The sequence below is a fragment of the Empidonax traillii genome, unplaced genomic scaffold (assembly GCF_003031625.1).
Source record: "Empidonax traillii isolate 1590-97213 ecotype Southwest subspecies unplaced genomic scaffold, ASM303162v1 scaffold129:size1329583, whole genome shotgun sequence".
Lineage (NCBI taxonomy): Eukaryota > Metazoa > Chordata > Aves > Passeriformes > Tyrannidae > Empidonax > Empidonax traillii.
Genome location: NW_020955322.1, coordinates 1 through 12,336, shown reverse-complemented (window position 1 = coordinate 12,336; position 12,336 = coordinate 1). Strand labels below are relative to the sequence as shown.

At 47.0% G+C, this 12,336-nt stretch overlaps 2 protein-coding genes across 2 annotated transcripts; both read right to left on the bottom strand.

The window, feature by feature from the left end:
- Positions 1 to 643: 643 nt before the first annotated feature.
- Positions 644 to 4,400, bottom strand: LOC114057379 (nuclear cap-binding protein subunit 2). Its single transcript, XM_027883581.1, has 5 exons — positions 4,264 to 4,400; positions 3,971 to 4,217; positions 3,700 to 3,881; positions 2,793 to 2,931; positions 644 to 2,196 (listed from the first exon to the last, which is right to left on the bottom strand). The coding sequence occupies exons 1-5, from the start codon at positions 4,398 to 4,400 to the stop codon at positions 2,125 to 2,127; spliced, it is 777 nt and encodes a 258-aa protein (XP_027739382.1). The 3' UTR covers positions 644 to 2,124.
- A 1,254-nt stretch (positions 4,401 to 5,654) lies between these two features.
- On the bottom strand, positions 5,655 to 9,464 carry PIGZ (phosphatidylinositol glycan anchor biosynthesis class Z). Its single transcript, XM_027883590.1, has 2 exons — positions 9,346 to 9,464; positions 5,655 to 8,893 (listed from the first exon to the last, which is right to left on the bottom strand). Exons 1-2 carry the CDS (start codon positions 9,461 to 9,463, stop codon positions 7,332 to 7,334), a joined length of 1,680 nt encoding a protein of 559 aa, XP_027739391.1. The 5' UTR covers position 9,464; the 3' UTR covers positions 5,655 to 7,331.
- Positions 9,465 to 12,336: the final 2,872 nt, after the last annotated feature.

Sequence of the window (12,336 nt, the reverse complement as noted above, 5' to 3'; positions counted from 1 at the left end):
ATATGATTAAGTTTCTTTTGTAAAGCTCTAACTTCATCAGAGGCAGATCCGATTTCAGTCAGGGAAGGCAAAAATCAAACCCTGTTCAATCAGTTTCCCCTATATGTGTTTTTGAGTGTCTAAGAGTTCACATGACACATCATGTGCTTTTAAATCCCATTTTGATTGAAATCTCTCAAAACAGAAAACCTCACTTTAAAAAAGAATCTTTCCATAGACACTGCACATATGCAGCAAACGACAGTGACTGCTGTGAAGGAAAATCTTCCTACCACTTCCATTTCATATGGGAATGACTGTCCTGCGGCACTTACAATAAAAAATAATTTTAAATATCATTTTCATACGAAAGTACACCTTGAAAATTACTTGTTACACACTAAAGACTTTCACATTCACTTCAATATCAGCAAATAATTTAATTTCTATTCTATAATCCAAAAAAATCCAAACCAGAATGAAGAACATTAACCAAACATCTTTCAGCATCCAAGTAAGAAGTGAACAAGACCGAAAATCCAGTCAAGGGAAGGAATATTCATTCTCTCCATCTTAAAAGACTAGAACAAAGGATAAAGGCACAAGTCTGAATACAGCTCCTTTCTCTCAGTGATTCTGTTACAAGAAAAAAAATAACAAACCATTTTAATGTTACAGCTTTATTTGATAATAAGTGACTTCTGAGTTTTTGGTAACACATTTTTTATACAAAATTGATACAATGAAAAATAAACATCAGCAGGGTCTGAGCAGATTACAGGCTGTAAACTCATCATCAAATGTACCAGACTGGAAAAGGCAACCGTGTTCCAACTCCTGTTTGCAAACCAGCACCAAGCAATCCCAAAAATTTAGTTTTACTCTACCTGCCAAAAAACTTCAAAGCCCAGCCAAATCCACACTTCCTAAGTAAGCAGTTGTTCTATCTCACTGTATTTCCAATTTACAGCTGTGACTAACTGTACACAAGAAACACGTTGAGATTTCCAACAGTATCTTCAGTGAGTAAATATCAACTTTTACATAAACCGGTACTTTGAAGGTTTCTAAGGAGTTATGGACAAGGTATTTGGATTAATTTTATGAACTGCCATTTCCAAGGAACTCAGAAGTCCATAAAAAATTACAAAGCTCTGTAACAGTTCCTTTTAAGCTATTTCATTTCAGAGGGTCAATTTCACAGGTATTGGGTACACAATTATTCCTATGTCTGGAGTACATCAAAATCCCATCATATAAACCAGCAATATGAATATGGGGGAAAGAGAAAAAAACAAACCAAACCAATCTTTGCAATCCTTTTACCATTCTTAGTAGAAAGTAAGGCTCAGTAGAAAGGAGAGACTCAGTAGTAAGGCTCCTCCCTAAGCGCATTTCTGTTTTCACCTTTGTCTGAAATCAAGTTTCTCAAAATGCATTTGGGGAACAAATTTTCTTGTTACACACACAGTTCCTCTAACATCCTATTTTTGGGAGTAACTCTACAGCTTGGCTTCATGCTACCCTTGTAGGCACCTGAAACTTAATAGAAGACCGCAGGGTCTGTGTCCTGCTAGGCTGCTTCTCACTTCATGATTCCTGGGGTCAGCAATCTGATTGTTTTATTATGGCTGTGTAAGTGTTCTAGTAACAGCATCAGTGAAAAAGGATACTAACCCCGTAACCCCAGAAAATTTGCGGCTTTAAGTCTTCCCCAGAAATTGGAAAACTTCCCTAGAAATTCCACTTCCTTTATCATCTCTGAAACACCCACCAATCATCTTTATCACTGCTCCCCACCTTGTGATACCAATGTAAACAAAATGCAGTGGCAGAATAATCAAGTTTGCCAGTGAAAAAAAAGCACCATTATATTAAATCCTTGTTCCTTCTAGTAAGTTACAGCAGCATTTAGAGACTGAAGTCTCAGACATTCTATTGCTTAAAACCTTGTTTCCAGGTCCTCTGCAACGCTTTGGATCCTGGCATTAAAACAGAAAAGGTCTTGAACACAGGATGTGCTCACAGAAATAACGGAGAGGAGTTCCTGTGAATTTCTAGAGACATAAATTTGTGTGCAACAGACCTATTTGGTGTCTGGTGACATTTACAGTGCAGATTTGGTTCTCCTGTGAGACTGATGAGTCACTGACACTGAACAATTTTGCCATAGCCACCTCTTCCAGCATCATAGTCCTGCCGATATTCATCTCGGACCTTACAAAAGAGGGAAAAAGGGGAGTCCAGGAAAGACAAAGAAAAACAATTTCTCAAAAATTCTTACATCATCAGAATATAGTCACAGTGAACTCACAACATATAAGTGGCCATACAGAGCTAACTGACAAAAATGAAGGCGAAGTGAATCATGCAGAAGCCCAGAACAACATAAACATAAACAACTTCCTTTTCAACAGCATCCCAGGGACTCCTCAATCGAGGCAGGCCAAGCAAGGATGGTCAGCCTCATGCTCCAGCAGTAAAAGCCACTGCCACCTTCTCCACTTTGGGTAGAACAACTGCTGTCCTGTGTGCTCTTGACAGCCTTATATTTTCAGGGCTTACTTATAAGCATTATCTCCTCAAGCAGCCAAGAGTTGTTTCTGCAAGAACTTTTAGTGAAATACACGAAAAAGTTATCTGCTCTTAGTAGGTAACAGCGCCGTGGATCAGATGTCTTACAGACTAAGGCACGGTGTTATCGTAAACAGTGACTCCTAAGTTGTTGTCTCTGAAATTGTTCTGAGTGTGTTCATTCAAAACCAAGAAATTTGGCAAAGTCGCCTTAAAGCCCAGGCTGAACAACAACCTACCTGCCCTCCTGATCTTCCACGGCCGTACTGCCTACCCTCCTTAAATCCTGCATCCCAGTCTGTCCTTATGATCCTGTCATCAAGTCTGGTTCCGTTGATGTATCGCATTGCATTTTCAGCATCTCCTCTTGCATAATACCTTAGGAATAGGTTAAGGGAAAAAAATGGACTTCTGTTTTCAACACATGGAAAAAACCTAATATCAAATGGGCTACAAAACCAAGCCTTTGCTTGAAACAGGTTCCTGCTCAGTTACTTTCAAAAGGAAAAGCTTTTATGAAGCTACGTGAGCTGAGAAAACTGTTAGTGAAAGTGAGCAATGTGCAAGAATTCAAGCACTAAAAATGCATGTACTGGTTTAAGTTTGCCAACCACGCTCACCCTCAAAAGCACAAAGCTCTATTGCTAAAGAATGAGAAGCCCCAGGGAGGCCCCATCATGCTGCAACATTCCACCATTCTGGCGAGCTCACTGGAACCAGTTACAGAATGATCTTCAGAGACTCACATGTCAGAGACGACACAACAGGGATGTCAAATACCAGCAGAAACTTAATACTTAGCTTGTACAAAAAGAAACACCTTTTTACATGAAATGGAAAATATGAATTTACCGTAGAGGTCAAATACCTAAAAAGCATCTGGGTTAAAGTGTCACAGCGAAAGCAATCTGTTACCCCTGCTCGACATGCCGTTTGTGTTCCATTCACAGAATCACGGTTGGAAAAGACCCGTAAGACCATCGAGTCCAATCGCGAACCCAGCAGAGCCCTCTCACATCTGCGTCCCCCACAGACGTTTTAGCAAACGATTACTTTTATCCTGGGAAAACTGCCGTGACCCAGAGCCAGCAGCATAGAGCAGTTCACCCGCGGCCTGACGGCTCCTGCCGGCCCGCAAAAGGATACTCCACGAAGCAGAAGCCGCAGGCGGTTTTCTTCACTTTGTCCAGCCCCATGATGACCTTCTTGATGTCGCCGCTCTTGCCGAAGAGCTCGTGGATCTGCTCCTCGGTGGTATAGAAGGACAGGTTCCCCACGTACAGCGTGCAGCTCTTCCTCAGCAGCCGCTCCTGGTCGTGGCGCGTCCCCTGGGCCGCAAGGACACCGCGTTACCCCGCGGCACAGCCCGGCCCGGGCGGGACGGACCGCGCGGCGCCCACCCCCGGCCAAAGCTCACCCGGAAGTGTTGGTCGCGGTACTGGCTAAGCTCGGCGTACGAGTCGCTGCGGAGGATGCTCAGCGTCCCGCCGGAGCTCATGGCGGCGCTGCCCGGCCTGGCACAGCCCGGCCCGGTCTGCCCCGGCTCAGGACGGACCGAGGGCGCACCGGCACCTCCCGGCGCTGCCCGGACCGGCCGCCCCGCAGCTCCTTCCCGCCCCACGCGCACGCGCCCCGCGCGCGGGCCGCAGGGGGCGGAAGCAGTTCTCGCGAGAACGGTGGGGGACCCCAGGCGTTGAGGGAGCGACCGGCGCGGCGGGTCTCGCGAGAGTGGCGGTCATGTCGCTGCGGCGCGCGCTGCTGCTGCTGCTGTCGAGCCCGCGGCTCGTGGAGCGGCTCTCGGAGTCGCGGCCCATCCGCGCCGCCGCCCGCGCCGCCGCTGCCGCCATCACCCGCGGGCAGCAGCACCTGGGCCCGTGCTTGTTCCGCCTGCGCGACACCTTCCTCGGGGAGCTCAAGGACGGCGCCCGCCAGCGAGGCTGGCCGTGGCCGCGCGGACCGGGCCGCGGCGGCCGCCCTGGAGCAGCGCCCTGAGCAACGCGCCGAGTGGGGAGCGGCGGCACCAGAACACGGAGCGGGCTGGAGCCGGCGCGTGAGGAGCCCCGGTGGCTACTGCGGACCCCCGGGCGGCGGACGGCGAGCTGCAGACCCGACGGTGCGTCCCACATCGCATGGACACATGAAGCTATTGCTGCTCATCGGTGTGATGGGTTTTCATTTCAACGCCGTTTTACGTGTTCCACAGTTCACAGGAACAAGCAGACACTCACTAAGCATCATCCAGAATGCTGTCACGATTGTCAATTTAAGTGCTGCATAAGAAACTTGAAATAAAATCACGATTCCCATGGGAGTGGCTGTAACAGTGTCTGTCTATACAGCAGTAATACTCTACAACTGTTACATTTTGATACAAAAGGGGCTTTTAAATGTCGATGATGATGAATAAGATAATGCCCATCTTAGAGGAAGGTAAAAGAGATTCACTAGCTAGCCTAAAAGCGCACCTCAAGTCTGGTAGCAAGAAAGGTTTACAGGGAAAAAATGACCAGTAGAGCTGTCCTAAATATAAATATGGAAAAGGATGCATCCATCATACATCATGCACTGGGCTGGTTTGCTTAAGCAGTTAACCTTCCTTCAGAGCATGGTCTGGCTGACTTGAGGCTCAGTTAACTGTGAAGGATCATTTCCATTCCCTGTATCACCCCAGGTGACAAGAACCTTGTACATTACCTGAGATACAGTTTCCAGTATTTCTGGTAAAATTAAACCTCCCACCAACAAAGACTCAGGTGTGCATGGATGGAGAGATTGCATCTGTGATGTAAATTACAAAGGCCTGGCTGGTGAGACAAAAAGAGTGTATTGTCAATCTGAGTTATCCCTTGTACTTCAGGTTCAGTTCTGGCTCAGTCACAGGTTACCTGTGCAGCTATAGGGTAGTCATTGTGCCATGGAAATGGTGCTCCATTACATCCATGAAGAGTTTCATGATCTACCCTACTCAGATTGCCAGAGTTCATAAGTTCTGTGAAAGTAATTTTCAAGATTTAAGCTGTTTAAGAAAGCTGAAAACAGTAAGTACCAGCTGTGGCAGATGGCTGTCCTCCCCAAAATTAACGCGAAAAATGCACTTGGTGTCACAATACTTTCAAAACAATTTCCACTACTTTGTGAGTCATCAGTACATACATGCACCCCTTCTCCCCCTGCCTCCCCCCATACACCCACCTTTAATTACAGGCATGTCTGGAGAGTGATGGAGGTGGATGAACAAACGGGAGAAAATGCACAATGCTTTACAAGAGAGCAAGAGCTATGTTCCCTAAAAATCTAGGTCATACCTATAGTTTGGAAAATACAGGCAAATCCTTCACACATGCATTTTCCTAGCATCCCTTTAAAGCCTGGCATCAACTTATATTATCCTCATCTCTATTGAAAACCTGGCTCATAAGACCTTATGTAAAGCTCTGTGGGTGCAAAACTGCCAAAAGCATTACCACCTTTGCGAGCAGAAATAATTCAAATGTCAGATTCATTCCATAGAGAGAGGTTTGACCTACAATGCATGTGCCAAATTAGTATCTCCCTCCATGTGAAGATGTTTTGGATCCAGAAGTTCACGTAGGCAAAACCAAAGATTGTTAGTTGTGCTGTGCTATTATGCACACACATTGTTCTCAGCTGAAGCCCAGTTATTTGTATCCCAGTTTAAAATGAGCCTGCTCTCCAGTGGAGAGCCAGGATGTGATCTGTCATTCCCACTAAGCTGATTTAATGGGGAGCAGTTAAGCAAGGGGAGGGGGCGCAGGGGACGCGCTTCTCCCTCGGGTCCTCCCGCGCTCCCCAGCAGCAGAACTGGTCCATCTCTGACCTTGCCGTGAGCCTGTTCAGAGATCCATCTGCTCCAATGGCACAAAGGATCAAATCCCTCCGAGTTAACCGCTTTCTGCCTGCGCAGCTCCTCGATCCAGCTCCCCACAGGGCCCGCTGTGCGCTCTGCTGGAGTCACAGTCGTGACAGAACAGCGGCAGCTGCGAGAATGGCGCTGGGAACGTGCAAGGGCAGGAGTGCCCTGGCTGCAGCAGCAGAACACTGAGCGGCTTCAGTGCCATCACAGAAGAGTCTCCTCGAGCTCTGGGCGCAGTGCGTGTGGAACACGTTCACGAGGATGGAACTGTGGCAAGGAAGGTTAAACAGGCAAAGCTTGGATTTTAGGATTTAGCACAAGTACTTAGGCTGAAGCATCCTCCACGTCCTAAATCAGATTCTGTCAGATCAGTTCTGGGGATTTTTCAAGGCAGAACCACCCAAGTGGTTACACTGCTGGTGCCTGTACTGTGACTGCAGTTTGGTCTAATGAATTTTTAAGTACATAAAATAAAATCTTACTTAATCAGACCAGCTTCTGTCTAGCCTTGTAAGCTCTCTCCAACAGCTGAATTAATGCCTATTATAAGTAAACACCCCACAGTCTACAAACTCTGTCAGAGATTATAAAAACTTCCAAAAATAAATCTCACATGGAGACTGCTAAGCTTGAATCACAGTTTTAGTGGGCTCTGATTTTATCCTCTCCAATCAGGAAAATTACAGAAGTTCATATGAAACACTACAGGGCTAAATAACTCAAATTCTAAACAGATTCTATCCAGAACTGGCTATACTGGTAAGCATAAGAACATGACAAATAAAGAGACTCAGGAGAGCTCCCAGTGCCACTGCTTGTATTGAAGGTGGGCCTGTGAAAAGGAAGGTCTCACAGCACATTCAGACGATGTCCAAATGAAGTGAAAAACCAAAGTATCATTCTCCTAAAATCTGTGCTGATCTCTGTCTAGCTGAAGGATGTATAGTCCTAACTGACTTCTCCAATTTCCACTGGACAGGATGGACATTTGTGGTGGGTCTTCCATTGATAAGTGTGGAAATATCACAGTCTCGTTCTTGAAGGAGACACCACGTTTTGCAATTGTGGCTCTGACTGTACCAGGGATTATGACAAAAATGTGACAATCACTGCAGGTAAAATTGCTTGCTTGCTGCTCTACTGTCTGGCAGAGGGTTTCTTCTCCAGACCCAGCTATATCAATGACTTGTACGTGCATGTCTGTCTTCTTGATATTAAGCAGAAACCTCGGAGGCATGTAGGTGTGAGCAAAGAGTAGAGTATAGTGCCTTGGATGGTTTGAAGGTGCTGGAGAATGGATAAGCTGCTCCAAGTGAAACAAACAGGGTATCAGCCCTCCCTGGTGTAGGCACCCGAACAGGAATGCCCCGAGAAGATTGAAAATAATGATGAGGTGTTTCCACTTCACAGCTCCGTCCTGTGATGCACTGAACAGGACCAATGGCAAGATGAGGGGAATGAGGAACCGAGGCTCCTGGTGACTGAATAGGGAGAGAAATGCCAAAGGAACAAAATAAAACAGCAGTAATGTTGTATTGCCCTCGGAATGCACCAATAGCCCAGCAAGCCCACGGTAACATGATTTGACCCGTATTAGTTGATGGACGTATTTCTTTAACATTTTAAAACCAGCACCAATGGCCAGAACATGTAAGATCCCAAAGAGCATAATTCCATTGACTGTAAAATGTGTAACTCGTGGGTGACTTCCATGCAGTGCAAGATTATGGGGATTAAGATTATAGCTGAGAAAATTGAAGGGGGTTACTACCATTTTCTCATGTAATTGAGCTATTACATCAAATAGGCTGCCCTTGTTAATGCTGTAAAGGTTATCTAAGCTCACAGAGGTAAAATAAAAGGTGTCAGCTGTTATGAAAACAATGGCAGTGAAACATGCACATAGTATGAGCTTCAAAAAGTGGTTTATGACAGTTTTAATGCTCCTTTGAGAATCAACAATTAAACCTGCCCAGTAAAGCAGGGGCATTAGGGCAAATGCCAGAAAGGTTGGCCTGTTGAAAAACCCAGCAGTTGTTATAACACCTATGAGAGGGCTGCTTGTAGGCTCCACTGAGCTGCCATGGGACTTTCTTGAGGAAACCAGTACCATGAGAAGAGCAAAGAGAAGTCCTTCAAGCGTGTTGGTAAATGTTCTTGTATAAAACACCAGAGTGACATAGGATCCAGCAAGAAGTACCAGTGCTTTCCACAGATCTGCCTCCCAGAAAGGGGCTAATCGATATACACTATAGTCAAGTATGAAAGAAAAGATTGTAAAGAGAAGGCGAGGTGATACAAGGAGAGTGTAGCTGTTGATGCAACTTGAACATATGTCCAGCTGCTGCAAAGACTTGATTGCCCAGTAAGTAACTCCTGATGTCATTAACGGGAAAACAACGGTTCTGCAAGGAAAGCTTGAAAGGAACTCCCAAGGATAAAAGACTTGTAGATTTAAAATATCTCCTGTAAAGGAAGAGAAAAAGAAAAATACATACAATACATAATACATTTTATTCAATAATTCAGCAGTAGGGATACTACTTGCTGTAAGAGACATCACAGTGCAGAGCAGCTCCTAGACTTTTGAGACCTTGGTGTCAACCTTGACAGTTTTAGGAGTGTACCGTTCATTTTTGCAGAGAATCAAGAAAAAGCAGCCCGACGGGGTAATGCGGGTGCAGGCACCACTCGCTTTGGACAGCACAGAGCAGGAATCTACCGCCCACCCAGGTCTGCGGACCCGCTCCTGCCCGGCTTGCGGGAAGCGCCGTGTGACAGAGCGGGAGAACGAGCCGGCGGCTCCGGGGATCCCTCGGGAACACCCGCCCGTGCCCGGGGCTCTGCATCTCCCGCATCCGCGGGGCTGTGTGAGGCAGCGCGCCCCGGGGGTCCTCCCACCTTATCCACGCCCTTACCTGCCATGACCTCGGGCGCCTGGAAGAACTCGTCGGGGTGCAGGTACCCGCTCTGCGGCAGGAGACACCAGCCCGCCCTCAGCGCCGCCAGCAGCGCCCACAGCGCCCGCGCGCCCATGGCGGCCTCGCGCTGCCCCTCGCGCCGCCAGGGGGCGCCCGCCCGCCGGCACAGCCGCCGCAGCGGGAGCGCCACGCGCATGCGCAGCGCTCACCCCTCAGCCGCAGCACCGGCTGAAATCCAGGGAGTCGCAGGGCGGAGTGCGCTGGAAAAGAATCGGCCCCCCCACTCCCCCCCGAACGTGCTCAGTTGGAAGGGACCCAAAAGGATCATCGAGTCCAACTCTTAAATGAGTTGAACTCTTAAGGGAATGGCCCATATGGGGATCAAAGGCCCAACCTTGGTCTTGTCAGCACCATGCTCTGGCCAACTGAGCCATCTCAGGGCCACCTTGGAGACCCCTCACATCCAACCTGTGACCAAACACCACCACGTCAATGAGACCATGGCACTAAGTGCCACATCCAGTCTTTCCCCAAACACCTTCGGGGATGGTGACTCCACCACCACCCTAAGCAGTCTATTCCAATGTCAAATAACCTTTTCAGCGAAGAAATTCCTCCTAATGTCCAACCTAAACCTCCCCTGGCACAGCTTGAGGCCATGTCCTCTTGTCCTATCACTTGTGTGATAAATACAGGTTATAATTTGTGTCAAATGGATGGATGTAACCCAGGAGGGAAGGAAAACAAACGGATTGTAAAACTTAATTGCACCCCCATAAAGACATAAAACAGACCATCATCTTCCCTGTTCTCCTAGCCAAGAATTATGTCCGAACCAGATCAGGTCAAATAGCATGATGGCACCTTATTTTGAAGGACATATGAATTTATAACTTAACAGAGATAACCAATTAGTCTAAGCTGTGAAAATAAATATATGGTGAATACATAGACTAGCGATGTAAATGTGTATGCAGGTGATATAATGAATATGTATGGGATGTTTGAAATAAAAACGGGACTCGTACCCTGTATCAGGTGTGACAGACTCTAGAGATTTTCCTGTCTGTACACTCAGCGCTGTTTGTTTCTACCATATAATAAATTACAATTTGAAAATTAATTATATCTCAAGACTGTTTCTCACAAATTAGGGAGTATTTCGAGACTCTGATTCTCACAAAACTAATGCAGTTCCACCCATTTTGGGGCTCAGACTGACAATTCCAGCGCAGGGGTTCTGGCACCAAACAAATACATTTCCACCCAGGAAAGAAAGCCCTTATCTTCCATCACTCCTGTGCAATTGGTGAGCCACTCTTGGCACTCCATGCACACATAGAGATTCCTGTGCTGGCACCTTTGATCTTGGAGGAATCTTCATTCTCATTCCATTTGGGGTCTCAGACTGAGCATTCCAGTGCAGAGGTTCTGACAGCAAACAAATGCATTTCCACCCAGGAAAAAAAGCCCTTACCCTCCATCTCTCCTGTGCAATTGGTGAGCCACTCTTGGCACTCCATGCACACATGGAGCTGCCTGTGCTGGCACCTTTTGTCTGGGAGGAATCTTTGTTCTTACTCCATTTTGGGACTCAGACTGACAATTCCAGCGCAGGGGTTCTGACAGCAAACAAATGCATTTCCACCAGAAGAGAAAGCCTTTACCCCCTCTGTCCCTTTTTCCCTTTTCCGTTCCCTTCCTTTTTCCCTTTTGGGGGTTCCCTGTGAATGGTACCTTGACTGTGTATAATTCTGGGAGTATATATGAATTTATATTACTTAGAGTTTGGTTGGTTTGGGTTCTTTTAGTTTTGTGTAGTCTTTTCGGTCTGTCCGAGGAGGGAGAGAGGGAGGGGGGAGGTTTTTCCCCTATGGTCTGGGAACTTGGCTGGGAGCCAAGTCCAACCTAAGACAAACCTAAAATCCCAGAAATGTGGGAGAAGGGGATGGGGAGGCGCAGGAATTAGGAGGAGCCAAAGGTTCTCAGTCTTTTTGTCCTGCCAGCTCCTGATCTGTATCAGGGCCACTGGGAGGGAGTCGAAACCCAAAGAAACACCAAATCCTACTGAGGGACTTGTACAAAGGAACAAAGCCATTATTGCCATCAACAGCTTCAAAACCTGTTCAAAATTCTAGGACAGCAATACTGGGATTCACAGGAATCTTTTTAGTGCTCTTGGATCCTTTATGATGCTTTGGTATCTTTAGTCCTCAAGAAGCAGCTTGGAGAACTTACCCTGGGATTTAGAGGCCAAGCAGGGCTTGCTTTGGATTGCCTTGCCCCTCTGGCCCCAGCTGGTACAAACACAACTTGGGCCAATGGGGTTAAATACACTTTCCTACCAAAACAGTTGCTGTATCTCCTAGAAATTACCCCAAGTTTTCAGATAAAAATGTCACCTCTGTCCCCACTGAGTCACCCCAGGTTTTGCCAGTTGGGAGCTGCAAGGAGGCTGTAAATTCAAAGGCAAAATGAGATCTATCAGCAAAAGGCAGAAAGAAGGGGACAGGTTTCAGAAAACATTTCTGCAATATCATTAATAACTATTTCCAGTTTCCCAGTGAGAAGAACATGAATGCACTGCCACCAAGGCCTGACAGTCCCTGCAGCCAGAGCTCAGCACACATCCAGAGAGGTGATTCCATCATCTAAAAGAAAAAAAAAGAAGAGATAATTTTTAAAGTCATTTCAGGCTCTTCCAAGCAAAGAAAGACTTGCTCTGGTTTCAGGTGGGTGCACAGTGAGCGGTGGGCACAGGGCAGGTCATGGGGATGGTGCTTTCTGGAGGAAGAGCAGCTGACCGATGGCCCAAGTCCAGTTGCTGCCCAGGACTGATTTGCACAGGACAAACCCTCTGGCAGGAAGGGGTTTTGTTCCCTGTAATGGTCTTTGCCCCGTGTGTCCCTGTGGCCAGGGCCAGGCTGGGGACAGGCACAGGCAGCTGTCAGCACTCTCTGCTCCAAAGACAATTCTGGGCCAACTGCC

What these genes read in the sequence shown, in the direction of transcription:
- LOC114057379 (XM_027883581.1), bottom strand. Translation starts at nt 4,400, where the DNA reads ATGGCGGCAGCGGCGGCGCGGGCGGCGGCGCGGATGGGCCGCGACTCC. An exon ending in ACTCTCGCGAGACCCGCCGC is followed by an intron (nt 4,218 to 4,263) that starts GCCGGTCGCTCC and finishes CGTTCTCGCGAG; the next exon opens with AACTGCTTCCGCCCCCTGCG. An exon ending in ACCGCGACCAACACTTCCGG is followed by an intron (nt 3,882 to 3,970) that starts GTGAGCTTTGGC and finishes CTTGCGGCCCAG; the next exon opens with GGGACGCGCCACGACCAGGA.
- PIGZ (XM_027883590.1), bottom strand. Translation starts at nt 9,463, where the DNA reads ATGGGCGCGCGGGCGCTGTGGGCGCTGCTGGCGGCGCTGAGGGCGGGC. An exon ending in GGCGCCCGAGGTCATGGCAG is followed by an intron (nt 8,894 to 9,345) that starts GTAAGGGCGTGG and finishes CTTCCTTTACAG; the next exon opens with GAGATATTTTAAATCTACAA.